Source organism: Lepidochelys kempii, chromosome 7 (assembly GCF_965140265.1).
Source record: "Lepidochelys kempii isolate rLepKem1 chromosome 7, rLepKem1.hap2, whole genome shotgun sequence".
NCBI classification, from domain to species: domain Eukaryota; kingdom Metazoa; phylum Chordata; order Testudines; family Cheloniidae; genus Lepidochelys; species Lepidochelys kempii.
The window spans coordinates 94,304,771-94,332,573 of record NC_133262.1 but is presented as its reverse complement, the minus strand read 5'-3'; the positions used below and the strand labels follow the sequence as shown (position 1 = coordinate 94,332,573).

The 27,803-nt window shown below is 36.8% G+C and overlaps 1 protein-coding gene across 14 annotated transcripts in view; it reads left to right on the top strand.

Moving 5' to 3' along the window:
• Window positions 1-27,803, top strand: part of EXOC6 (exocyst complex component 6) — a 178,619-nt gene that overhangs the window by 54,761 nt on the left and 96,055 nt on the right. For all 14 annotated transcript variants that reach the window (XR_012160030.1, XM_073353878.1, XM_073353873.1 and 11 more), the window contains 9 exons: window positions 4,889-5,093; window positions 9,314-9,469; window positions 15,495-15,563; window positions 20,454-20,537; window positions 20,637-20,683; window positions 21,084-21,204; window positions 24,145-24,216; window positions 24,925-25,022; window positions 26,317-26,422. Coding sequence is in view for 13 of the 14 variants with exons in the window: in XM_073353878.1 (XP_073209979.1) it covers window positions 4,889-5,093; window positions 9,314-9,469; window positions 15,495-15,563; window positions 20,454-20,537; window positions 20,637-20,683; window positions 21,084-21,204; window positions 24,145-24,216; window positions 24,925-25,022; window positions 26,317-26,422 (958 nt within the window). In the remaining variant the exon portion in view is untranslated. The remainder of the gene's footprint in view (window positions 1-4,888; window positions 5,094-9,313; window positions 9,470-15,494; window positions 15,564-20,453; window positions 20,538-20,636; window positions 20,684-21,083; window positions 21,205-24,144; window positions 24,217-24,924; window positions 25,023-26,316; window positions 26,423-27,803) is intronic.

Sequence of the window (27,803 nt, the reverse complement as noted above, 5' to 3'; positions counted from 1 at the left end):
GTTTTATGTGCAGAAGTAATTTAGTCAGCAAGGAGATTTATGCCCTTCTGAACTTTCTTTAGAAAAGTGCAGCTTCTGTGTTTCCCAAGTGGGCCTCCCTACTCTGGATGGGGCTTGGACAACCTGTAAGGGGCCAATTCAGTACCAGAACAAGATAGAGAACTCAGATATAAATAATTTTTATCTTTTTGTTTTCCCACCAAATCTGCTTCCTTACATTATTAGAAGTTTTTGTATTTTGGAGGTGTCAGTGGGGATCAAATCAATCCTATTGATGGATTTCTGGTCCTGATGGGAAGATTTATCAGCCCTCTTCTGTCTTATGTCAGATGACTTCTATTGCTACTTCACATTTTTATATCCTCATAGTTTCAAAATTTGGGTATTAGTAAAGTTACTCTTGCAAGACTTGCTCAGAGGAGGTAGTAACAATTCATGTCTATATCTTAAAAGGAGAAATTTTTAAAATGTTTAAATTTTTGCTTAACTCATTTATATTAGCCCCTTCAGTTTGTACATTTCATTACATTTGCTGAGAACTAATAATGTTTATGACAAAGTTCCTGTGTCCCAAAATATTTTCTAGATTAAAAATTAAAATAAATCACACCATGAAATGATATGCAAAACTCTGTAGCTTAAATCCTAACCTGCTGGTGACCTTCGAGTTATGTCTTCAATTCTTTATCAGAACAGATGTTAAAGGGGCAAGGTCCTGTGTGTGTGTATGCATAGAGAGAGAGAGAGAGTGCGCACGCACTCAGGACCGTATATATATAATTAGTAAGCAATTCTAGAATGGATTGAAAATGGATTATGTTAATTTTGATCTTAGAGACAGGTCAAAACCTTCCAGATGAACTAACTGTGCTCTGATAAGCTGATTTGTATAATTTAAATAAAAACCTTTTATATGATTTTGATGCTATTATAGACTTATTCCTTCTTAGAAGTCTCACCATGTGGCCCTCTTGGACATTATTTTAAAAAACAAAAAACCACACACACACACAAACCCTTTGTATTGAAAACATTCTACTTGCTTTATATAAAATAAACAGAAGGCAAATATACAATAAAGCAAAGACTCCTAATTTACACTTGAAACCACTTTGTTTGCAGTCTACTGAAAGCAGTTGTGTTCTTGGAGAAAGAACAATTTTTTCCCCCATCCTTTGTCTATACTGAATTCAACCATCTTGAGTTGAGAGAATTTACAGCTGAAATGGTTTTTGCTCATGAATTTACAAAAGTTTTCGTACTATTATTTTGAAGTAACATTTAAAATTACTATAATTGAAAGAGACGTTTTTTTCAGGTTTTACTTTGTACATTTGAAATAACTGTGTGTATTTTAAATTTTCCATAATGTAGTAAGTCTGTCAGTTCCCTTATTGATTGTATGGGGCTTATAAGGAGAAAGACAAGCTAAAGCTACATCTCAAACAACTAAAATTGAACTAAAGGGGTTATCTTGCATATACTGCTAAGAAAAAGATTGCATTTAGAAAACATGTATTAACTAATCGTGACCTAAACTTGACCCCTTTTCCTTCTTGACTAGGAAGTTTCTGTACCACTTACTCTTGAATTACAAAAGTCAGGATTCAGCCCAAAATAAATGTTTTTTAAATTTATGTTTAAATGGCTTCCATGTTGAGTGGTTGGCAACATTTTTGTTGTCAGAACAATTTATTATCATACCTGCTAATATAGTAGGCTGTCTCATATCGTATATTTTGTATGTTTCCTATGGCTCTCGATAACTTTAAAATCCTGCCGTGGGTTTTAACAGTTCATGGTGTTTATAAGTCTTTCTGTTTCCTGCTTTCTCAAAGCTCTGCAGTCTGTTTGAGAGTTATTCTGTTTTTGTTGTGATTAATTTTTTGTGGGGTAAAATTTTCAGAGGTGCCCATTTTGAAAAGTGACTTAGGCATTTAGGGGCCAGTGTCACTTTTTGAAATGAGACTTAGGTTGCCAAGTCACTTAGGCACTTTTGAAATTTTACCCAGAGCCAAACAACCCACAAGTGTGTTGAACAAATAAGAGTCTTGGCCCTGAAGAGCTTGCAGTCTGTGTGAGAGCTGAGAAGAAAGATTATTAAATGAAAAATGTTAAATTCCCCACAAAATTAACATTTTTACAATGATCTCCCTCTGAAGATGAAAAATGTTCATGGTATTTCTCCTCTATAAGAGCATGTTGCCATGTATAGTTGATATTTGAACATTTAACAACCCTCTGTGTCAAACTTATTTGAGTTTTGTTTTCTTTGATTTTGCACTATCCTACAAGGGTATTGAAGAATTTAAATGTGGGAAGAGTTTTCGCATTTTTACCTGAGGGGCAAGAGATAAAGAATGCAGTTAAAAATACATTAAAAACTGGCCAACTGGAGACCTAGGGTTCAGTTCATTGCGACGTTCAGTTCCTTGGCATGTTCTGTAGAGGAACATGGATTTGATGTGTTACACAGGTATCATGCTCAACCCCTCGAGGACGGGAGTGTCTTGTGGTGTTCAACAGGAACCTCTCTGTCCAAGTAAGGAGCAGGGCTGACAGTTTGCAAAGTATACATGGCTGTGGGGGTGAATGGAAAGTATGGGGCAACTTCTTGGGTTCTAATGAGAACACACTGGAAACTTTTTGAAAAGAGAGAGAGGTTCTAATAATTAGCACTTAGTGCTTTATGTGTTCAGAATGTTGTACAAAATAAAATGAAATGAACAAAGCCATCTATTTCTAATCTAAAAGGCGTACACAGCATGTTGCATCTGAGGGGTTTCTATTGTTTCCTTAATTTAGTACCATGTTATGCAGGGGAATTTTTTTTTGACTACTTGGCATTCTTTATTTTGCATCTCTGTCTCTGTATATTAGATCTCCACAGATTATAGGCTCTTAATGTAATGAAGAATTTGGATAGATAGCATGGAATTGCTTGAGTTTTTGAAATATCAAGCTAATCGTAAAAAGAGGCATTTAATGACTTTTTCCCTATTATTTTAAGTCTGTTTTTTCCTAATTAACATTATATTAAAATCTGTACATCATTTAAAAGTCCATTGTGAGTAATTTTTTGTTATTGCAACTTGTTGCCCTAGACTATAGCAAATTTAGATGAGTGCTTGTCCTTATTAAAAAAAAAAAAGTTGTATTCCTGTGGATAAGACTGCTCACTTGGGATACAAGTTTGGGAGTTCAAATTATCGTGGTTGTACATCATTTTCAGAAACAAATAATCATTTTTCTTTTAATTTGATATATGACAAAATTCTCAATTTATTTTTCTAAGCAAAAACAAAAAGCTACATTAATAGTTGAAAAATAAGTGAGCCATATAAAGATGCAATGTTTTTAAAAGGAAGACTGTTGAAATGGGTTAGCTGTCTGAATATCCTTTAAAAAAAAAAAAAAAGATAGTTAAGGCTAACTTGCTCTCCCCCAAATTCTTTAAGGTCATAAATCCACTTACATGAAGTGAGAGGGGTAAAAATCCTAATTTTGTCTTTTAAAATTTGACCTGTTAAAGGAATACAGTTAGCATAAAATTCACATTACAGTACTTTCTGAACAATTTTTGCCTACTATTATTACAAATCATATCTGAGATCAGATCTTGCAAACATGCACACTTTATTTACATGAGTAGTTTCTTTTTAAGTCAGTGTGGGGGACTATTCACATAAATAAGGGTAGTTATGTACAGCTGTGTTTGCAACGAGAGAAGCCTTAAGATAACTGTAACTGAAAGATTATAGAAAAGTATATTTATCAGTTTATTTTGTGCACTGACTGTCACTTTGAGTATAATCCGTTTCACTGCATTTCCCATAGACAATCAGTTTTTCTTACTGTTTATGTGGGGACTTAGCAGCAACTGAAATTAGTATTAAATCCATTTTTAAAATTTATTACATTTCAATTTGAGTTTCCCTTTAAACTCAGTTACCCTTACATGAGGTTTCACAACATGTTTAACTATTAATATACTGTAAAACATCTTCAACAGATTTTTCCTCTTAATGGCTAACATAGATTGTGAAGTGTTTTTTTCTTGTACAGCATACTTCTGCTGTTTGTGCCACAAATGTGCTGCAAGTCTCCATTAACAGAGCTAGTTTTTTTAAATATACAGTACTGTACATTGCCAAAGCATAAACAGATACATGGCTTGCAGTGAAAAAGTGCATTGTTGAACAGAATATTCATGGAGGAAAAAGGTGGTGTATGTATACATTTATTTCTCTAAGGATGGCGAGGCAGATACGTTTAGGGGTAATCTTTTATTTGTGATTTTTTTTTTATTTGTGGGGTAGGCACCCCAAGCACTGGATGGGTGCTCACCATTGTATTTTAGAAAAACAAAAAGAAATGAATAAAAATATGGTTAGTAGCGATGAGACAATAAATTAAGCTAAATAAACAGAACTAACTAGATTTTATTATATTAAGGTCCCAATTCTTCAAGCTTTTGTGAGTAGGACAAGGGGTTAGTTTGAGCAGAACAGTTTGTACAGGTGGAGCCTAATTTTGTACTTAAGAGTACTTTTAACTGTTTTGAAAATGACTGGATTTCAAATTGACAGGGTCACTTTGCCTAACTTTTTGTAATTTAAAAAATTAGAAAAGGTTGTCTCTTTCACCAAAATAAGTTGATCCAATAAAAGATATTAACTCACCCACCTTGATTTTCTAACTAAACTAACATCTTTCTAAGACTGATCTTTTTTTAAACATAAATCCTTTGTAAGTATAAAATGCTTTAATCATATACTGTATATTGATATGTATGATTCTGATGGCTTACAAAAACAAAAATAACAAAGCATGTTTCCTTAAAATTTAATAAGATGTCTTTATAACCTGCTTTTTAAACTCTTTACAGATATTATTCTGCTTTAAAAACAATGGAACAGTTAGAAAATATGTACCTTCCTAGAGTTAGCCAATATCGTTTTTGCCAAATAATGATAGAAAACCTTCCAAAACTGCGTGAAGAAATTAAAGAAATTTCCATGTCAGATCTCAAGGACTTTTTAGAGAGTATTCGAAAACATTCTGACAAAATAGGGGAAACAGCAATGAAACAGGTAAGTTACATAAAATAATTTCGTTCTTGTGAAAAATTATTGAATTATGTTAGACATAACATCAGTGTATTAATCTCATTTATTGTACAAAGAAAAGGAGTACTTGTGGCACCTTAGAGACTAACGAATTTATTGTTAGTCTCTAAGGTGCCACAAGTACTCCTTTTCTTTTTGCGAATACAGACTAACATGGCTGCTACTTGAAACCTACCATTTATTGTACAGATACTTAAAAATGTGCTTTTTTCCCCTTGCGCTTCTCTTTCAGATTTTTTCTGTTTTTCTCTTTTTTAAAAAAAATTTGAGCACATGGGATAGCAATATTCATTTACAGCAGCTCAAAAGTCAGAAAATGGTGTGTTTTGGAAAAGTAATGATCAGCAGATTTATTCCTTTTTTTAAACACAAAAAATATAATTTCAGAATTTCTAGTTGCCAGATGAAGTGTGAATTTTATAGATAGTGACTGTCTCCTTCCCCATATGTTATTTCAGGAGAATAGGAGACTATTACAGTTTAAGTCATAAACCTGTTTAAAAGTGACTGAGGCCCCAATGCTATGAACCTTTAAGCCTTGAATAGCCTTAGAAAAATGAGATGCTTTTTTCAGTTGAATTAGTTAACTTGATTTAGTGTGACTTGAAACACTCCTTAACACCTATGGTATGTCTACACTTCTAGACATACATTCATCTAGGCATGAAGCCATCAGCCCATAGGAAACTCCTAGTGCAAAATGCTACAACGCATCTCCTCAGCAGCACAGATTACCATGATCACTCAAGCCTGTCCTCTGCTCCATGTAGTGGCTTCCCATAGAACACTGAGTCAAGTGTAAGGTCTCAGTTCTTATCTTCAAGGTTCTCAGTGGCCTGGGCCCAAGATATTTAAAAGATTGCATAAAGCTCAGGGATGAGGACTGTGGTCAACAGCTGTGTGACTTGAGCTCAGTAATGCTTTCTTCCACTGGTAAAGGTCATCTGTGTAGGAGAAAGCTTTCTTGCAGGCTCATCTGAAACTGTGGAATGAACTCCCACTGGAACTGTGGACCTTCACAAACGTTCTGCTCCAAGTGCAAGGCACACTTCTTTGACTGCCTTCTCTAACACAAACACACAGCAGCTTGTACATAAAAAAAACAAACCCAACAGCAACAATAAAAAAACCCTACCAAAACAAAAAAACTTTACTGCACACGTTTATTTTTTCCCCCGAAGAAAGGATGAGAGAGAGCGAACCACACTTGACTGATGTTAGTCATGTTGTTTGATGCACTACTGGAAGGTACTCAGATATTATGGTTATGAGGGCAGTATGTCTACACTGCATTGTCAACCTGGGTCTGTGGGGCATGTGCTTGTGGATTCTGTTTCCAAGTCTGCACTTGAGTGTCTGTGCTGCATCATAAATCTGGATTTACAGTTGCTGGACCTGAGTCTCACAACTGTGCTAACATGTCCATATTGCACTACACAGACATTCTGATTAGGGTCTGTGGCTTGAACTGTGTCCACGGTGCTGAATATCAAGACTTGGACTCAAGTCTCAGTGGGACTCGTGCTCAGACCTGCCCTCCCGGGTGGGTCCAAGAACCCAGGCCCTGAATGATTGCCAATCAGAGTCCGACAGGTTTGTGGGTGGATGATAGGTGGCTCTCGGCTCAAACCTGAGTGGGCCAGGGTTTAAAATGCAATGTAGAACAGAACAGATTTTTTTGACTTGATGTTAATTGATTACCAGTTAACTTGAAAGAGTTAACATGTTTGTAAAGCTAATATGGACACTTCCCAAACATTTTTCCAGATTACCAGAATTTGTATTTTATGCAAGGCTGAGCCAGCAAATGTTATAAAACTACAACTGCCATTTCTTCACTACGATTTTAATATGTTTAAAATACACCTTCTTTCCTAGTGTAGACACAATTTAGCATCTGTACAACTGTGTTGGCTAGTCGAACATAACCAGCAGATGCAATTGTAGAGGTATTAAACTGTGGCTACGCTAGGGCTTTGTCTTCACTTAGGGAAAAATAGGTGTATTCCTAACTTGAGTTAACCAACTCTAGGTAAAATCCTAGTGACTACAAGGCATTTTATAGTTTTTCACACAAGTAAGCAGATCAAGTTAAAGTCTAGGTTCCATAGTGCTTTTGAAACTTTTCATATATATTTAAAAACTCTTAATGTGTGCTGAGTTACATACTGTACGTTATAGTTTTTTAAAGCCCCACAAGTTAGTCTTTCCGTGTACTGAAAGAAAGAATATTTGTTGAGCTATTTTATTTTTATGAAATAAATTAAAACATTTCTAAATCTCATTTGCAGTACAGATGTAATAAGTGAGAAGTTCCTAGTTGTGGTTCTAATGGGAAATTTTGTCACAAAAACTTTTGTAAAAAATTGTCCTGTTTTTCAGCAAAATTTAGACCAGATTTAGTTTCCAGTTTACTGATCCTCTGTTGAAAGCCAGTTTTAGTTTTGTATTTAAGATAGTGATGAGCAAACAACAAAACATGTGAAGGTCCAATTTAAACAAACATCCAAAATTTCATATTCTTATTGGAAGCTTATCCATACAATATGAATCTTTGAGACTATAACTCCCAGAGCCTAAAACTCACTTTTCACATACACATGATTCACTTTACTTACTAAACACTCTGCCTGCATTGTCTTTTTGGGTGAAAAGGGAGATGGAAACCAAGGAACCTTTTCCCATCTCTGATGAGTATCCTGCCTCTTAAGAAGGAGACTTGGGGCTGCTACGCACCTCCAGCTGTGTAGACCTCAAAGGTTGCTGAGCCCACTGGTTGGTTAGCTTTCTTTTCAGAGGGAGGCCCAACGTTATATTATCCTTACCTGCCCCCATCATTGGGTCTTCCTCAGGGTGTTGGCCAAGCAGTTTTCCTTCCTTTTATTGCCCTCAAAATTCCACTCTTGGTTTCAGTTATCAAGATGTGGCAGAACTTCCAACTCCTGTACTGTGGTGCTGCAGGTCCTAGTAACCCCTCCATTAACTTCCAATTATCTGGTCACTTTGAAATGTAAAAGGGACTTGTGAGGTTTGTAGCCCTCAGTGAGGTGCAATATTATAATTTCCTAGAGTAGGTAAGATCCCTTCCTCCTTGCAATATTACTGGTTTTTGTGGGAATGGAAGGAGAATTGTTGCACATTGAATTCCTGGTTCCTTTGACATTTTAAAGCAGTGAGCCTAGTGGAACCCAAGGAAAGGGGTTACTGTGTCCTATTGCACCAGATCAGGGAGATCAGTTATCTGGTCTCTTATGATGATTAATAAGACATAAAGGTGGTTTTGAGATTGGGGAGGGAAGATCACAGCCCTAGCTCCTCTCTCAGGTACCACCAGTACTGGGAGGAGAGAGCAGATTGCTGGCATCTCCTGAAGGAGAGAGACTGCCTGAGGCAGGGAGTGGACTGTCCAGCAACTCTTCCCAACCTAAAATAATCTGCCACTTCAGCAAAGAAATAGCAGTGGTTTGGTGTGTGATGTGGTGATTGCAATAGGTAAGTTATTAACCAAACATTTATGATCCTTTAAGTTCAGTTTGGGCTGGTTATATTTTTCAAGCTGGTTTGTCCTTCTGTAATTTAAGCTTCTTAATTCTGTTTTTAGTATACGGGGCATTCTCTTTTGGCTTACAAGAGCAAAATTTCTGTGTAAATGTAGCTATGGTGTGATGGATGAAATATGATTACAAGATTATACTGAGTCACATTTTCATATTTCTTGTAATAGTAGAAAGAATAGACATAAAATAAGTTCTAGATTTCTACATATGATTCTTCACAGTTAAACTAGGCCAAAATCTGTCTAGTTGGAGACAGCTAACTCTATAATAATTTTATTATATTTAAATATTTGTCTTTTATATGCAGTATCTGGTTAGTAACATAATCACATGATAATTTTATGATTATTTCTTTAAAATTACATTTTGAGAATTTAAAAAAAATTGGTGAGGTTAACCTTTGAACTCATTGTAATTGCAAGTTGATTAAAGACATAATCTTCAGTATTTGCATGACATGTATGCCTTGGAGTTGTACTGATCCGTGCTCACTAAAATAAATATGTGCCAACTGCATACGACTCTACAGTCTGCCTTTACAGTCATAGCGTATATTCAGTTCTGTGATGATTAATGAAGTTTGCAGTCCCTCTCTTTTGATATTAAATATATGTCTTGCTAAAACAGGCACAGCAACAGAAAACCTTTAATACAGCTCTTCAGAAACAGAATAATGTAAACTATGGGAGGAATATGTATGCAATTAATGGCAGAGTTCCAGAACCCAAGTATGAAATTACATCCAAGCGAACACTTGAGGAAGAGGATGAACATGAAGAAGAGGTAACTTAGTATTAAGTCAATATCATTTATTTAAAGTGAAGTCTATAGCGTTAATTGAATATTTTTGTTGTACAAATGTAGGCTGTCATAAATATACAGGGAAGGGTAAACCCCTTTGAAATCCCTCCTGGCCAAGGGAAAGCTCCTCTCACCTGTAAAGGGTTAAGAAGCTAAAGGTAACCTCGCTGGCACCTGACCAAAATGACCAATGAGGAGACAAGATACTTTCAAAAGCTGGGAGGAGGGAGAGAAACAAAGGGTCTGTGTCTGTCTGTAGTCGTCTTGGCCAGGGACAGAACAGGAATGGAGTCTTAGAACTTTTAGTAAGTAATCTAGCTAGGTATGTGTTAGATTATGATTTCTTTAAATGGCTGAGAAAAGAATTGTGCTGAATAGAATAACTATTTCTGTCTGTGTATCTTTTTTGTAACTTAAGGTTTTGCCTAGAGGGGTTCTCTATGTTTTTGAATCTAATTACCCTGTAAGATATCTACCATCCTGATTTTACAGGGGGGATTTCTTTATTTCTATTTACTTCTATTTTTTATTAAAAGTCTTCTTGTAAAACACTGAATGCTTTTTCATTGTTTTCAGATCCAAGGGTTTGGGTCTGTGGTCACCTATGCAAATTGGTGAGGCTTTTTACCAAACCTTGTCCAGGAAGTGGGGTGCAAGGTTTTGGGAAGTATTTTGGGGGGAAGGACGCGTCCAAACAGCTCTTCCCCAGTAACCAGTATTAGTTTGGTGGTGGTAGCGGCCAGTCCAAGGATAACGGGGGTAATATTTTGTACCTTGGGGAAGTTTTGACCTAAGCTGGTAAAGATAAGCTTAGGAGGTTTTTCATGCAGGTCCCCACATCTGTACCCTAGAGTTCAGAGTGGGGGAGGAACCGTGACATAGGCCTTTGGTCCTACAATAAGCTCAGCATGGATAGGGTTCCCCCACTGAAGTCCATAGGGCTCTGTGGAGGAAAAAAGATCCCCCTTATGGAGAAGTTTTTGCTGGATCAAGGTCTTGAAAAGAAACAAATCAAGATGTTAATTATATTTATGCTACTTGTATAACAATTTTATGGACATTAATGTGAGTATAACTTGTAATTCTATAGAGTTCAATCATAACTTATCACTTACTGTACCATATCTAGTCACTGTATGTGATATGTAACCTGTTAGAATTGTCTGACATGTGAGAATATTCTGCCACTGCTGTAGCCATTATGCTTCTGTGTTTTTAGTGGGTATTAACCTGTTAAAAGAACAGTTATTTGAGTCCTGGTCCCTATCTGTATTCCATTGTGGGCGTACATGCACACCATCATCTGAGACTGGAGTGTCCTTCAATCCACTCCTGCACAGTTCTCCTCATCCTGCTGTAGACCAAAAGTGTAAGTGGCCGTATGGACTGACTACCTCTCCAGTTTCCTTCTACCACCCATGATGTAAGATGGAAAGCTCCAGTGTCCAGAAAACTTGCTTCCTTCACAGATTACCTGTAAATAGTTATAAAATAACTTACAGATTAATAGTTTCAATAGGTAATAGTTAGTATAGCTAGAATAGGAAGTCACCCCCCAATCCATACCCTCTGAGGCAATTATTATGCCCTGGATCCAGGGCTTCAAGAATCATGCCTCATGCCCGCTTCAGAATGGTAACACTGTCAACCGTAGTCTCATCACTGACTGAAGGAGACTGGTTCACAGTACTTAACATGAAAGATGCCTATTTCCATATAGACAGCCATCTTTCACATAACATCTAATCACACAGCTTTGTTCAGTTCAAAAACATCAGTTCAGGCATGTCTCACTCTCTTCGGCCCCATGGCTGCCTGTACATACGTAACACCATCTGCAAGGCTTTGACTTCATGCCTTATAAACCTGGCTCAAGAGAGTATAGATCCCTTGCTGAGACAGCATGAAAAAATGAGTACCTGTCCCTGAGAGAGTACAGGGCTTGCTAAGCTGGTAGGAAAACAGCTTCCATGTGCATATGGGAGTCTCCTTCACTTCACCTCCACCACAGAAGGTACTAATCACAGATGCCTCCCTGTTGGGCTAGAGCACCTACCTGGATGAACATACAGTATGGAGTGCATGGACTGTTTGAGATACAAGGGTACGTATAAACCTTTTTGAACTATGAGCAGTCCACAGAGCTTGTGAACATTGTTTACTATACATTTCAGCAAGACATGTGCAAGTACGATTCAGCAGCATGTTGATGGTATTATATATCAACAGACAAGTGGTGCAGGATCCACCACACTATGCACAGAACACTACAGGGCATCAAATGGCCAGATGATCGTGCCCAAATGGCCCAGACAATTCTGGGTCTACAGCATTTTCCACGTGTCAGCGGAACCATACAGAGCAATTAAATTCTTCCCAGACATACTAATCCTGAATGAGGGCAAGGTACTGCACCCCAACTCAGTATCACTCAATCCCCCCAGCATCATGCTTGGTGTTTGGATGGGCACAGAACACAGAAATAACATATTCAGAGGTTATTCAAACCATCCTCAACAACAGTAGAAGGGAGTCCCCTAGAAGGTGCTATATGCCAAAGTGAAGAAGAATCACAATCTTGTGTCAGCAGGAACAATTAACCCAAGAAAATTTGGACATTCCCAGCCTTTTGGAATATGAACTTTCCCTTAAAACCCAAGGGCTTTCTGTTAGTTCCATCTATGTTCATCTGGCGGCTGTTACCACCCCACCCCAGTCAACAAACATTCCATTTTCTTGCATCCAGTTATATTTCCCTTCCTAAATGGACTGATCAGAACCTTTCTCCCCTCCACATAACAAAATCTACACCAGCATGGGACCGTAGTTTAGTCCTGGCAACATTAACAAAGGTTTGTTTGAATCAATTGCCTCATGCTCTTACTCATCTTTCTGTGAAGGTTGCATTCTTCATCATGATAATCCAGGGGTCCTAGAAATCCATTTTCTATGGAAAAACACGGAATTTGCATTTTTACAGAGAATCTTTAGTTTTTCTATTTTGTAAAAACATACTAACTATTAATTAAATTTTACTGAAAGTACCAGTGTTACTTATTCCAATGGTGCCCAACCTTATTACACAGGATGGCTACATAAACCTGATCACAACCTTGTGTGGGCCAAACAGATTCTGCACATTTTAATAAGATTTCCGCTGTCAGTGGGAGCCCTGCAGTCCATGGCTGACAGCGGCAGCTTTATTCTTTGTGCATTTAAAAAAAATTCAGAAAATATAGAATACAGGCATAGAAGTATTTGGCATATGTAAGAACAACAAATTGGAATTCTGTAAATTTTATTTTATTATAATGATTGATGGGACTGGTAGGCTTCGAATGTGCTTATAAATTGTAAAAATATCATTGTGTTCAACTGATAACTATATATTGTGGCTAGGGAAACTAAAGTTCAGCATTTCATTGCAATCACAGAAAAACATGGATTTTAATGATTTTTTTATCAGAGAATTTTGGTTTTTTATCACGCAAAACTAGGATCCCTTGTGATAACATCAGCTAGAAAGGCAGGGAACAGAGAGCCCTGATGGCTGACCCTCCTTATACTATCTTTTATGAAGAGAAGATTTCACTGAGGTTAAGCCCCAAATTTATGACTAAGGTGATCTTAGAATTTAATTTAAACCAGACGATCCATCTGCCTGTTTTCTCACCGAAGTCTTAACGATATCAGGGTAGACAGGGGCTTCAGACTTTAGATGTGCAAAGAGTAGCTAGAACAAAATATTTTAGAAGATTCCCTAGACTGTTTCTATCCCTTTTGGAATGCATTGAAGGTGAAGCAATTTCTGCTACGGAGAGGGTCCAAAGGGAACTCCAGTTGTATCCTGCTATGTTATGAACTGACCAGCATCCCTCCTCTGCAAGGCATCAGAATCTACTCCACTAAAGCACAGGCAGTGTCAGTGGCTTCTCTGAACTAGGTGCTTCTAACTGAGATATGTTACTTGGAGTTCAGTCCATATCCTCGCGAGACATTATGCTTTGGTACCGGCCTTGGTATCTGGTGCTGCAGTGGGCTCATCAGTCTTCCAATCAATGAATTCTATGAGGTCCTTGCATCCTCCACTGTAAGGAACACTGCTTGTTCGTCACCCACGGTGGAATACAGATAGGGACCATCCCTCGAAGAAGGATGAGAGGTTACTTTCAGGTCTGTAATTTGAATTCTTTGAGATGGATCTTGTTGGGTTTGTGGTAGAAAAGGAAACTGGAGAGGCAGTTGTTCTATACTGCCACTTATATCCTCCGTCTACTGCATGAGAAGAAGAACTGCACAGGAGTGGCTTGAAGGACACTCCTAGCAAAAATGTTCTGGTCTCTGACGCATGATGCTCATGCTCAGCCATGGTGGAATGCAGATAGGGATCACGCATCTCAAAGAACTCAAGTTACAGAAAGGTGAGTAGCCTCTCCTTTCAGCTACTGTGTACTCCTTATTCATGAGTTTGGTCTTCTAAATGAAGCATGAAGGATTACACCCTAAATATTATTTCCTGAAAATAATGAATGAAGTGTCTGTTTTCTAATATGAAAAAAGGAAGTTCTAATCCTGTAATGGAAAAAGGGGAAAACTGGAACATTTAATCTACCCTTCTGTGAGAAGACCAACATTTTGATGAGACCTGAAGTTAGTAGTAAAAGAATGCTACAAGCCATTCAGGCATATTTTTTTTCTACCACTTGTCCATTAAAACAGTGGTTTTAAGTGCCTATAAAATCTACCAACAGAGCTGACTCTGACTGACTGACTGGCTTGAGTCTCTGTTTACTATGGTCCTGTGTTTCAACCCACAGTTTTTGCCTGAAGTGATGTCTGAATTCCATGTTCACCAGTCTACTAACCTCCCAGTTTGCTTTCCTAAACCTCAGTAATTATTGGAGGAAGCCAGGATGCACAAATTGGATATTGAAAGGGCACTAAATAATAATAGTGATATAACAAAATCCTTTTATTGGTCTCCATAAGTATATTTTGGTTGCATTTGGCTCTGCCTTGGACTTGTCTTGAATTTCTTTTCAAAATTGTCTAAATCAGTTTGACTGCGTAATCAAAATACTTATGAACTAGAAGGTATGACATACCCCAAGGTCTAAGAGCTCACTTGATCTTTGAAATATATAGGACTCCAATTGGAATTCCATTCATGCAGTTAGGCTACACTACTTTTAACTTAACTGCAAAGTATGGTGCCTATTTTGGGAGAGCAGAGCTATAGTTTTAAATACTCTGCCCACCTTGTGGGATTTATGATTGCCAGTCATTCTCCAAAGAGTAAGGATCTAAAGAAGCAATTCTCAAAAGAAAAAAGGAAGTTACTCCCTCATAACAAAAGTTCTCAAAGTATATTGGTTTTATAGCTCCGCTCTCTTTCCCCAACTTTTTCAAAGTCTAGTGTATGAAAATGAACGTTATTGGAATTACAGTCTCTTTTATCATAGCCTTGCTCCACATATTTGGATCCATGAGGAGGTGCTCATGTAGCCTCAGTGTTCACTGCTTTGAAGATAAGTCTCAGCTCAAGATGCTGAGGCCCATGGATGCCAAGAATGTTGAGCTGTAGTAGCGATGTACTTCAAACTGGTCACTGGTGACCAACCTTCCCATTTGGCCAACTAACTTTACAATAAGAAAAGGAGTACTTGTGGCACCTTAGAGACTAACCAATTTATTTGAGCATAAGCTTTCATGAGCTACAGCTCACTTCATCGGATGCATCCAATGAAGTGAGCTGTAGCTCACGAAAGCTTATGCTCAAATAAATTGGTTAGTCTCTAAGGTGCCACAAGTACTCCTTTTCTTTTTGCGAATACAGACTAACAATGTTGTTACTCTGAAACCTAACTTTGCAATGAGGCCAGTTCCTTAGCTTTATCCTCACATTCACGTTAAGCAAAATAAGATGTCAAATTTACTGATCAGTTTGTGAGACCAGTTCTGTTTCTAATGCACCAAGTTATGAGACTGATTTTTTTTCTTCCTGCAGGTTTTGACTGCTCATGATCTTGTAGATTTTTCTCCTGTTTACAGATGCTTGCATATCTATTCAGTTTTGGTACGTATTACTATGACTTAAAATAATCAAGAATGGTTATATTTTTAAAAGTCTAACTATCCTTTTTCTTACCTTTTGCACTTTGCCAATTTCTAAGTGAGCAAACACATGTGAACACATTTCATCGAAGTCCAACTATGCTGAACCAGATGAAATAGATCTGACACTGGTACTCACAGAACATTCTTGTATGGTTTATTTTTATAGTGCCTAACAGTGTAGCAGTTAGGTAATTACATAAACATTTTTAAAATCACACAAGTTATGTATGCCTCAACAGATAGTAACACTAAAAGTTCCAGCCCTTTAACTGTTCCCAATGTTCCCCAATACCTAACTGTTTAAAAAATAGCATAGTAAAACATAAAATAAAAATTTGTCCTAAAACTCACGAAACTCAGGTTCTGGTGGACCACCAAGCAAGTGCCAAAGACTGAGAGACGCTTGCTACCAAACTCATAAGCGTTTTACACTAGGAATCAACAGCAAAGGCCTGACAACACATCCCAGCTGCTGTGGGAAAGTAAAAAATGATGGGCAGTACACAGGGTAACCAGGGCTAAAAAGAGTGATTGTTACTTTCCATGTTCACTATGTCTGAATAGCTTTTGTACTCAGTTTATGTGTAACATAATTTTAAAAAAATTTTCTTTCAAACTCTCTTAATCCTGCAAACTCAAACTGGGCTCTGAGAGTCAAGATGGATTCGTTGCTTCTCACAAGTTGCCAGTAACAAAGGTTCTGCAAGTCTAATTAAACCCTCATTTACACCTGTGAAATCTCATTGTCTTCAGGTTATGCTCCCCAAAGACATCTGCGTGTGCAGCATTCCCTTCCTCCTTGCCATTAGTGGCTTTGCAGAAGTGTAGCTGATGGGAACTTAATAATTAAAAAAAATCCAGTGAGATAAAAGAAGGAATAGAATCCAACTCCCTCTGTTAGCTGTGTTGGCTCTTCAGTGTTAACACAAATAAGTAACAGTAAAAGCTTGTTTTATCACTGAAGTCAGCAAAGTTAAGTGACTGCACCAAAGGATGAAATCTCTAGTTAGTTGCTATTTTTATGTAGTCACTTTTCATAGGAGAACTAAACATTAAAGAGTATTACAGTAGAACCTCAGAGTTACGAACACCTCAGGAATGGAGGTTGTTCGTAACTCCGAAATGTTCATTACTCTGAACAAAACACTGTGGTTGTTCTTTCAAAAGTTCATAGAGCTTTAAAACTTTACTATGCCAAAGAAAAATGCTGCTTTCCCTTTATTTTTTTAGTAGTTTACATTTAATACAGTACTGTACTGTATTTGCTTTTTTATTTTTATTTTTTGTCTCTGCTGCTGTCTGATTGCATACTTCCGGTTCCAAATGAGGTGTATGGTTGACAGGTTAGTTCATAACTCTGGTGTTCATAACTCTGAGGTTCTACTGTACCAGCACTTTGAATTGTGAGGAAGCCAGTAGGGAGCCAGTACAGAGATTAGAGAACTGCTCCACACTCATAGCAGCCCACCTTACTTAGGGTATGCCTACACTGCAGCTGCAGCACTAGCCATCCTCCAGCCAACTCACTAAAAATCTAAAGGAGGATGCTGCAGTGAAGGCTTCAGTTCTGGCTGCATCAGACTACCTGACTCCCCAGATGCACACTCACCTGTGCAGGTGGTGCTGAAGCTCACACCATGGCACCTGTGCTTCTCTTTTAAATGAGCTAGCTGGAGTACAGCTAGGGTGGGACATCTGCACAAGCTGCATATCACACTGACTGCTGCAGTGTAGATGTACTCTTGGGATACAGGTAGTTGCATTCTACATCGGCTGACACTTCTGGGCAATTTGTGAGGATTGCAATAAGCCTTGTGGACGCAACATAAGGAGAGAGGAGGACAGGGATCCATGGGTGGTTGCTCAGTGGGTGGGGCAAAGCAGCCTGATTTATTGAATCTAGTCCACAGCTCTTCCCATCCCCCTCTTGCAGTGTGGGCACGATACCATATCTCTTTCCCTGGCTCAGCCAACTTCAGGCTCCATAATCCTGAGGTAAATTGTTTTCATATGAGAGTCAATGGCTAATACAGGGCTTTGTATTTTGAAATAAGAATGTTTAAAGTTTATAATTATAGGCATGAATCCCTAAATCTGATGTCCATTGTGATGTGTCAGGTCCTGTGGGACACTGCACTTCATCCTATGGGTCTGCCTGCACGCTTTATTTTGATGGTGGCACTGTCAGATTTTATTATATCAGTGACCACCCTGTCTCAATGGCGAGATGGCAGGAATAGAAGAGGCCAAAAGATGGGTTGTAATCTGAAGAGAAATTAAAAAGACTGGGACTGTTTAGTTTAGAGAGGAGCTGGCTATTTTTATTTACCCTGTCTCATAATACTAGAAGGGAACAACCAATAAAATTGGAGGGCAGCAGACTAAAATTAATAAAGTATAATTTAAACTGAAATGATCATAAAGGTAACAAATTATAAGTGATTTGATACAACACATAATTAACCTTTGAAAACTAGTGGCCACTAGATATAACTGAAGCTTAATAAGATTTACAAAAAAGATTAGCCATGTATATTATCCAATAATATTGGATAAAACATTAGGTTGGATGTGGATAAAAAATTGGTGAGATGTTAAACCCTCTTGCTTCAGGGCATAAAGCTAGTTAACAACTCCTAAGGTTGGAAAGAAACTTCCCACTTGAGGCAGGTTATTTCATAATGTCCATTATGAGTCTTTTCATAATTGCCCATTATGAGAATATTGCGCCTTCCTCTGAAGTGTCTGGTCGTAGCTACTGTTAGAGACAAAATACCAGACTAGATAAATCACTGGTCTGACGTAGTATGGCAGTTTCTGTGTTTAAACATGAGGCAGAACTCCACCATAAGTTGGTAATTTACACTTGTAGTTCGTAACTATGTATTGGTGAAGTTCAATCTCTGCTTTAGTCTTTTTCTGTCTTTTTTTCGTTCACATTTTTTAGTAGGCTAGCCTATATGCAGAGTGTGTTTAAGCACTGTAGAGCAGAGTATAACCAGGGCTCAGTGTGTTCTGTGGAATGCTGTATTTGAATTCTGTAGTAAGCTCCCTACCCCAATTTCTTTGGTATACAACACTAAATTTTGAGGCAAATAAAAATTAAATTTTGAGGCAAATAAAATGGAAAAAAATTCTGAAACAGGATTTCATGTGTGAGCTAATTTCCAATAATTTATCATCCAGCATAAACTGATTTGTTATTTTATGTATGTGAATTTAGGAACTTTTCAAAGATGAACAAGCGACATCCATTATATTGGGCATTTACTGTTTTGACTCTCCTTTGCCTCACCTTTAAATACATTGCATGCCACCAAGGCTATTGCTTTAGTCTATTGATAAGGGTCAGAGCATCCATTAAAGTGGTTTCTATTAAAAACTATGATCTTAGCTGCCTTCAAGTAATCCTGTCTACTGCATGATATATGGTGGTGATTCAACACCCCATCAAGTATTTTACATATCAAACTTTATTTTGTGCATTTGGAAAGAGCAGCTATTCTTTTTCACAGTAGACTTCCACTAAACTCATGCACAAATATGATATTAGAAGTAGAATTCTACATTTCTCCCAATTACTTTATTATGCATTTAAGAATTACATCATACTATTTGGCTGGAAAGTAATGATTTACATTATGATAATAAATGTAAGTGATAATGTCCTGAATAAAAGATTACAGTAATAAAAACTGCTCTAGTTAATATGTATCACACAATATGAAGAACTTGCTTTTTTAAAAGCAAAGTCTCCCACCACCGCTCCCCCTCCTTTTTTTTTTTTTTTTTTTCCATTTCAAGCTTTGTTTCATTTTGTGGTAGGTTATCTGCATTTTGGGGAAAGAAACCAATATTCTTTGTACATCTGAAAATATTAATTTAGAGCTTTACTTGGATTATTTCTTACTGAAATAGTACTGATTTAAGAATATACAGGATCTCTCACGTTTTGATTTGAAGCTTTTTGGAATCCCAAGTAATGGAATTCTAAATAGCTCTGACCTAGCAATAACCTCATGGAGTAAAAATGAAACTTAAAAATGCTAAGCTGCTTAATTCTGCTTGCATACAGATTATGTTGCATTCAATAGGTAGATGAGTCAGTGTTGTAATGGTTTCAAATGGACAGATGGTTTCCACTGAATGAATCATCTTAATGAGAATACCACGATGTCGCTTGAGGTCTTAACAATATAATCAATAGGCATAGAGAATATTGTCTATGTATTAAATTTTGAGGACTGTTATAGGACCAAAATCCAAATCTTTAGTCATTATATTTACTAAGTACCAAGAAAGGGTAAGCAAATATTAAATTTTGTTTTACATTTTGCTTAAGGAATACTAGTGCATTCAAGAGTCAGGACTATATTATGAATTTCTGTAACATTTAGCATATACTAAACTTTACATGTGACGAAAGTCAATATAAACTAAGTTTCCTGTATATCTTAAAGAAAGCAGTATTGTAGTTAAAGCAGCTGTATTTAAGTTACAGAATAGGAGTTAAGATTTTTTCAATTTTGATAATTAGCTTGATATTGTTACCTTAGTCATTTTAAAAAGTTTGTGTTTGGTATCATAGCAGCATGACATAAGTAAAAATGTGGGCTGAAGGGCACAATTCTCCTCTCCTGTGTACATTGTGGATCTCTTTCATATGCTTTGCACTCATTTCAAGTATGCAGAACTTCCACAGATGTCAGTGGGAGTTCCATATATGGAACAAATGCAGAATATATGGTTGTAAGTTACAGTGGAGAACTCTGCCTTTAATTTCAGAAGTACTTTTTCATCATATGAAGAACATTCCTCTCTTAACCACATTTTGTTTGTCTTGTCTTAGGGTGATGGAGAGACATTTGAAAACTACTACAGAAAACAAAGAAGGAAACAAGCAAGATTAGTTCTGCAGCCGCAGTCAAGCATGGTAACCAATACTATTTTTATTAAGTTGCACTGACTTGGAATTTTACTTAAATATTTAGTGGTATTTTTATTCCTCAACATTTTTGTTTTTTACTTAAAGCATGAAACAGTAGAAGGCTACAGAAGATATTTCAGTCAAATTGTAGGGTAAGTTTTCTAAATGGAAATCTGTTGCCCTTATTCTTATCCCCCACAATCCTCTCCTCTGTGTAAGGCCCATGCAATGTGTATCCAGTTGCCACATGGATAATGGCTGCTGCTTCTCTGGAGTGAGGATTCATCTGTCCTGCACACACATCCTTCCAGGGTAGTGACAGATATAGACTCTCCATTGAGCTGGGCTCCAGTTAGCAGTGGGTTTGCTTCCCGCATCCTGTCCAGAACAGCACCAAGGGCCTGATGCAAAGTCCATTCAAGTCCCAATTGTTCTGTGGGCATGGCCTTCCCATGCTTCTGTGCAAAAGGGTAGGATTTGCTCCATATTGTAATAAATATTTGAAAATAACTGATGGTTATTTGACTTAATTCTTATAAATTTTTGTTTTAGTTTCTTTGTAGTGGAAGATCACATTTTACATGTAACCCAAGGATTGGTAACTAGAGCATACACTGATGAACTCTGGAACATGGCACTGTCAAAGATCATTGCTGTTCTTAGAACCCATTCGGTAAGTGAGAAGACCTTGTAGTAGTGCAGTGTAAATCCATTAAAGAGTGTCTGTGTGTTTAAAAGTAGGATAATGTCAAAGTGAAAAATTACACCTACATCATTGTGGTTTTTTTTGTGGTTAAAAATGGCTCACAGTAGGGAGAGAGCCTGCCAAGCTTTTGTTTTTCACAGCAGTATCAGGCTGTGAGCCACAGCCATGGGCTATTTGCATAATCCTCCACTGATTTACAACTCTCTGGGTCTTCCAAAAGTGCTCTTAGTCCAGCAGTTTAGAATATGCAGAGTTAATCTGCTGTTATTATTGCAATCTGTCCTCATTAGTTTCAACTGACCTCTTCATTAGATCAGATTGAATAGTTCATCACTGAAAGCACCACCAGGAAATAATTCCTAATTATCATTCCAAATACCCTGTTTCCAAAATAAACTCTACCAGCAAAACCCTTAGAGCTACCCCTTCAATGCCCATCAAGCAGTATGTTTACATTGCAGTAGAGGCATTACTAAAATTTTGAAAATGCTAAAGTGTTATTAACTTAATACTATATTTGACTGAATATTTCAGTATTTTTAAAATGTATCTCAAATAATGAAAGTTACCTCTGTATTATCCATCCACAAGAAAACTGGCTATCAGCATGCTGTTTCTGATCCCCCTTGAAAAACAAGGGAATACAGTCATTGATTGTGATTGACTGCATTTTATCCTGGTAAATTACTTCAAAACTTGCCAAAAGGGTCATAGACAGCATGTTCAGGAAGAAAAATAGAAGATGTGTAACATATACAAAGTGCTGTTATTTCATGTCTTGATTTGCCCTTTTCAATGTTCACTAATCTCCATTAATTCAAAATTCAAAAATATGTGCTTAAATCATGGAGTTTGGATTTTGTAACCATTTCACTATTATTGCAGGTTGTTTTAGGTTTGAAGAATATTTTATACTTTGTAAATATTTTAGGAAAGGCTGAAAACAGTTTGGTTTTTCAAATTGCAACAACTGTATTTTCATTAGGAACATTTCTGGTGAATGCCAGTTAAGTTTTGTTTCCAATCCCCAGCTCATTTTAGAAGGCACTACTAGTAAGTTCAAATTGTTTAGAGATTTCTAAACCACATATTTTGCAAGGCAGGTGAAGGTTTAATCTATCGATTGTCATTTTTTTATAAATGGGTGTCAATGTAAAGCATTCAATTGTACTTAAATCTTGTTTCTTATAGAAATAGGTCCCTTCATAAAGGTTTTCTGATATAATTGAAATTGATGTCATTATTTGTTCCCAGGATGCGTAACTCCCATCACAATCAATTATATCATGCTAGTCTGTATTGAGGTGAAGTGGGTGACTAGTGCTCTTCTTCTTTGAAGAGTACTTGCAAGAAGCAAAGCCATTAGCTTATTTATATAATTACTTGGAGAGTAAAGACGCAAAAAATACTGTAAGGCAGGCATGTGGGCTGCATTTCAATCTTGTATTTTCATCCTGCATTACATTGTATGGCCATAAATAATATTTGTATTTTTTTAACTAAAAAAAGATGATGATGACCAAAATATTCATAATTGGGGACGTAAAGATAGAAACATAATTGCAGGATAAATGTAGCCTAATTTTTCAGAGGTGCATCAACAGCTCCTCTTTGACTTCAGTAAAAGCTGCAGATGCTCAACACCTCTGAAAATGAAATCATATAGCTGTAGCTGCCTAATTTTGTACACCCAAGTTTGTAGATATTAACATAATATGTAAACGTTTTGCTTACAACTTTTCCCTCTAGAAATGAGTCTTGAAAGTGCCATAGTGTTAACATGGGTTAGATTGAGACTTAATGTTTGAAAGTACTATTAAGGTTCCTGATTTAGCAAAACACTTCCGCATGTGCTTAGGTCCCATTGACTTCAATGAATGGAGCTTCAATGCATCTCATTCATGGTGTGCATAGGTACTGACTCCGTGGGTGCTCCAGGGCTGGAACACCATGGAAAAAAAATAGTGGGTGCTCAGCACCCACTGGCAACTTGCGAATGAGCACTTCGCCCTCCCACTTCTCTCCTCCCCCCAGCACCTCATGCTCACTGACGGCCCTGCTGATCAGCTCTTCTGCCTGCTGCGATCAGCTGTTCTGCAGCATGCAGGAGGCGCTGAGGGGGAGCGGGTAGAGCAGGGGCAGGAAGAGGTAGGGGGAAGGAGGTGGATGGGGGAGGGGGAAGGGTGGGAGCTTGGAAAAAGCGGTGGAGTGGGGGCGGGGCCTGCGCGGAGTGGGGGTCAAGCACCCCCTGGGATCTGAGTAAGTCGGCACCTATGATGGTGTGCATCACTTTTCATATTCCAGCTGGTCTTGTCTGAGCTCTTCTTGTTAGGACAAACTTTGTAATAGCTTTGTGATATGAATAAATACTATATATAATTGGACTAAATTAAGAAAAGGTGGGTCAGGTAATATATTTTATTGGACCAACTTCTGTTAGTGCAAGAGACAAACTTTCAAGCTTTTCCAGAAGCTGGGAATGGGCGACAGGGGATGGATCACTTGATGATTATTTGTTCTGATCATTCCCTCTGGGGCACCTGGCATTGGTCACTGTCAGAAGACAGGATACTGGGCTAGATGGACCTTTGGTCTGACCCAGTATGGCCATTCTTATGAAGAGCTCTGTGTAAGCTTGGAAGCTTGTCCCTCTCATTAGCAGAAGTTGGTGCAATAAAAGATATTACCTCAGCCACCTTGTTTCTCTAATATCCTGGGGCCAGCAAGGCTACAAGAACGCTGCATACATAAATTAAGACACGTAAGTTTAAATTGCTTTTATCAACACAAGAACTTAATTAGTGGTATAAAGCTAGTGAGTTTAACCTACTGTACTACTGTAAGTTGAAAATGTATTTACTGTTTGATTTAAATAACTTTTACAAAATCAATATTTTTTATTTCCAGTCATATTGCACTGATCCTGATCTTGTTTTGGAGCTGAAGAATCTCATTGTTGTGTTTGCTGATACTTTGCAGGTTGGTGTTATTTTGATAATTGAAAATTAAAATACCTGGAGCCAAATTCTGCCTTTGGATATGCATGTGCAACCCCCATTGGTTTCAGTGGAATCGCATGCATGTACCAAGAATTAGGTAAGATGTTTTAAAAAATGAAACTATCTTACCTAGCTTTCTTCTGCTGGCTCCCCCTTTTCTTAATTTGTGACCACCACAGACCTCCTAGGTGTCCAGTTGTGCACTGAAAAAAATCTTTTTCAGTTTTTGTAATTTGTTCAAAAGGGTATTCCATAGCATTGAAATAAATGTAAATATTCTATTTCTGTAAACATTTCACTTCTAATTTATAGCAAGTAGTATTTCAGTTCAGTCACTGAATTTGCTGCTTGGAAAACCAGTTATGTTTTATTGCTGGTCTGCTCTTGAATCATTGATAAAACAGATAAAACACATTGTTTGATTAAATACCAAGTTAAAAAACATATAAAAGAAATTTGTCACATTTTGCCACTAAAACTAGTATTTCTAAAGTAAATAGAATATCAGGTTTACAAATTAGTAAATCACGTTTAATAATACCTCTACGTGTTGAGTCCTGTAACTTGTACTATAGTGGTACAAAATTCCATGATAAAATAACCCCTCTTATTAACATATTGAAGCACTGTATGATAAGTGATGATAGTAGTTCTTGAATTATTTGTCCTTTTTATTTTTGTACTTTAGGGTTATGGGTTTCCTGTGAATCGACTGTTTGATCTTTTATTTGAAATAAGAGATCAGTACAATGAAACACTGCTTAAAAAATGGGCTGGGTTGTTCAGGTTAGTATTGCAAAATGAAAAAAAAGTCTTAAAATACTCTGTCAATTGGGGTTGGTTTAGCTACTCAGTAATTGTGTCTTTGAATCAAATCTACTTTTTTCTATCAAATTACAAATGTATTTAATTAGATACTAATTTTCTAAATTTTAGTTAACTGAGTACAGTATACTATAGCCTGACCCAATAGGACTAAAGGTCTTTTGGCATTTCTATTATGAATTGACCTGAATGGATATAGAACTTGCAAATTGTAAAATTTAATTTCCTCCAGCATGAAAGTTTGCATTCATCTTATACAAAAATTAATATCAGGTTGGGTTATTTTGCTAGAGAAAGGTGGTAAAATTAATAATCTCTTTCCTGTTTTAATAATGCTGTGACTTTTTCTAATTTAAAAGCAACTTTGAAAATGAAATATTACAGATTCTCATAGATTCAGTTGGGCTGATGTCATTGTACAATAATTCTAGGCAATATGAGGTGGGAAGGCTAACCTTGAGTTCTTATATATTATGCTATTATAGGACTATCACAAAAGTGATGCCTTTAACTTGGGTGGGAACAAGGTACAGGAAAGGTTTTTGTTTTGTTGTTAGTGAGCATTCCTTTGTATCTCTCTTGGCAGAAACTAGGTGCTTTTGATGCAGCTACTGTGCTTCTATGTCTCCCTTAAAAATAATTTGAGAGGGAAAATGGTAAACCTAGTATTAAGGTGGTTTTGGAGCTTTAATCTGAAGTTCCTGTTTCAGATAGAGAATGACCCCTAATGTGCCCTGGGTGCATTTACAGTGGGGAAAAAAATACATTTGTGTTGAACACATGTTAACTAACACAATGTTAAACATTTAGTGTAGACAAGGACTGCCATATTTATTGCATTAGCTGTTCATATTTAATCATAGGGTAGGCCAGCTAATATGAAGTCCCTGCTATACTGATTTATATGATCTGAAGTGAAATTAGAAAGTGCTAAGCTGTGTTTTGCATTGTGTTAATTAAGACATGTTCTAAAGTGTTGTAATATTCCAGTATGGACAAACCCTCTAGGGTCAGGTAGATTGTGAAAAAGTCATTGCATGAATAAATGTGATCCCAGTGCTGCAGTAAGTATTAATCTCCCAAAATGCTTTTGGGAATTCTGGAGCAATGTTGAATTCAATTCTCCACTTTTGGAATTGTACATCCAATCTGATGTCAGTGAAAAGCTTTGTATTCATTTATATATTTACTTATTTATGATATTTTAAATATTAATACATCTCCTGAGTGTGCTGACTTTGCTAACTCTGAACAGGGATATTTTTGAAGCAGATAATTACAGCCCTATCCCTGTAGCAAATGAAGAGGAGTACAAAATAGTGATTAGCAAATTTCCTTTTCAAGATCCAGAACTTGATAAGGTAAGAACAAGTTTTATATTTCAAAAGTTTACTTTAAACCAATTAAACAGAGTTAGGACCGTAATGAATTTTGTAATTAAAAAGTAATTAAAGTTTGAATAACAAGGTAGATTAAGAGGCTAAATCACCTTTTTCATGGGTAATTATCTAGTTATAAATAAACATGAAAATTCAAGCTGCAGTCGTTTAATCTGAAATTTTAGTGAGTAATGAACCCTATAGTTTTGTAAACAAATTAATAATCAACTTTTAATAATTAATACAATTTTTGTTTAATGACAGTTAACTTTTAAGTTTTGCTGCAGCATATCAGATTTCATAAACCACAGTCTATGATGTACTGTAGCATTACAAAATGTAACAAACAACTACAAGGTCTATTAAAAATATATTTTTTGTAAATTGTTTGGGTGCTGCTGAGCTTATTCGTTATGTGGGGCAAAATATACCTGAGGTTCTTCCCTATATGAACTGTGTGTTCCTTTAAGGCCTTAGCATTCCATTAGAGGGTTCTTGTGGATTTCTCTATGTACAGCTACAAAGTTCTTAAAGAAAATTTGCTTCTTCAAAAAAAAGATGAGAATAGTATGTTGTACAAGCCAAATGTGTTGTGTAGGTAGTAGCAGGCTGGAAGTAGAAGACCCAGGTTTGTGGTATTATTTATATCTCACTAGAAACTAGAAGCCCCAAACAAAACTGTGACCCAAATAGACTGCTATTCCCACAATTTACCATTTAACAGTTTTTTGTAGCATCCACCACTGTCGGTATCTTCTTAGTTTTGCAGATATTTTGAATCTGCCATTCAGCTGTCATTTATCTTTACAAATGTAACAGCTGAAGACCATGTGTATGTTACTGCAGTGAAGTGGAAGAAGATTAAAGAGGGTTTTATGATGTTTAATGAGCGTAAGCTTTAGTTATAGATGAACATATATGATGGACTATAACAATCTATTAAAAATGTTCACATGGTCATGACTTGGATAGTACTTTTACTCACTGTCATACTATGTTTACCTTTTCAAATTGTTATTTTTTATTACTAATCTTCTGTCAGTTTTCTTAGCTGTGTAATAATAAAGCAATACCAAAATCAGAAACAAATAAATAAAACACAATATCAGCAATATATAGCACACCACATAGGTCTTGCATTCAGTCTTATGAATAGTATTTGTCATGACAGACTTAGCCAGTAGGGTGCCTTAATTTTATATTGTATTAAACCACTATAACTATTATTCTATGACTTATACAAATACACAATCTTAGACCATCCACTGTGCACATAAATGAGCCATGAGAATTAAAAAATGAGGACTTTGCCAATGAGGGTAGCTTGTCATTTTCTAAAAAGGGAATGCATTCTATGAACCAT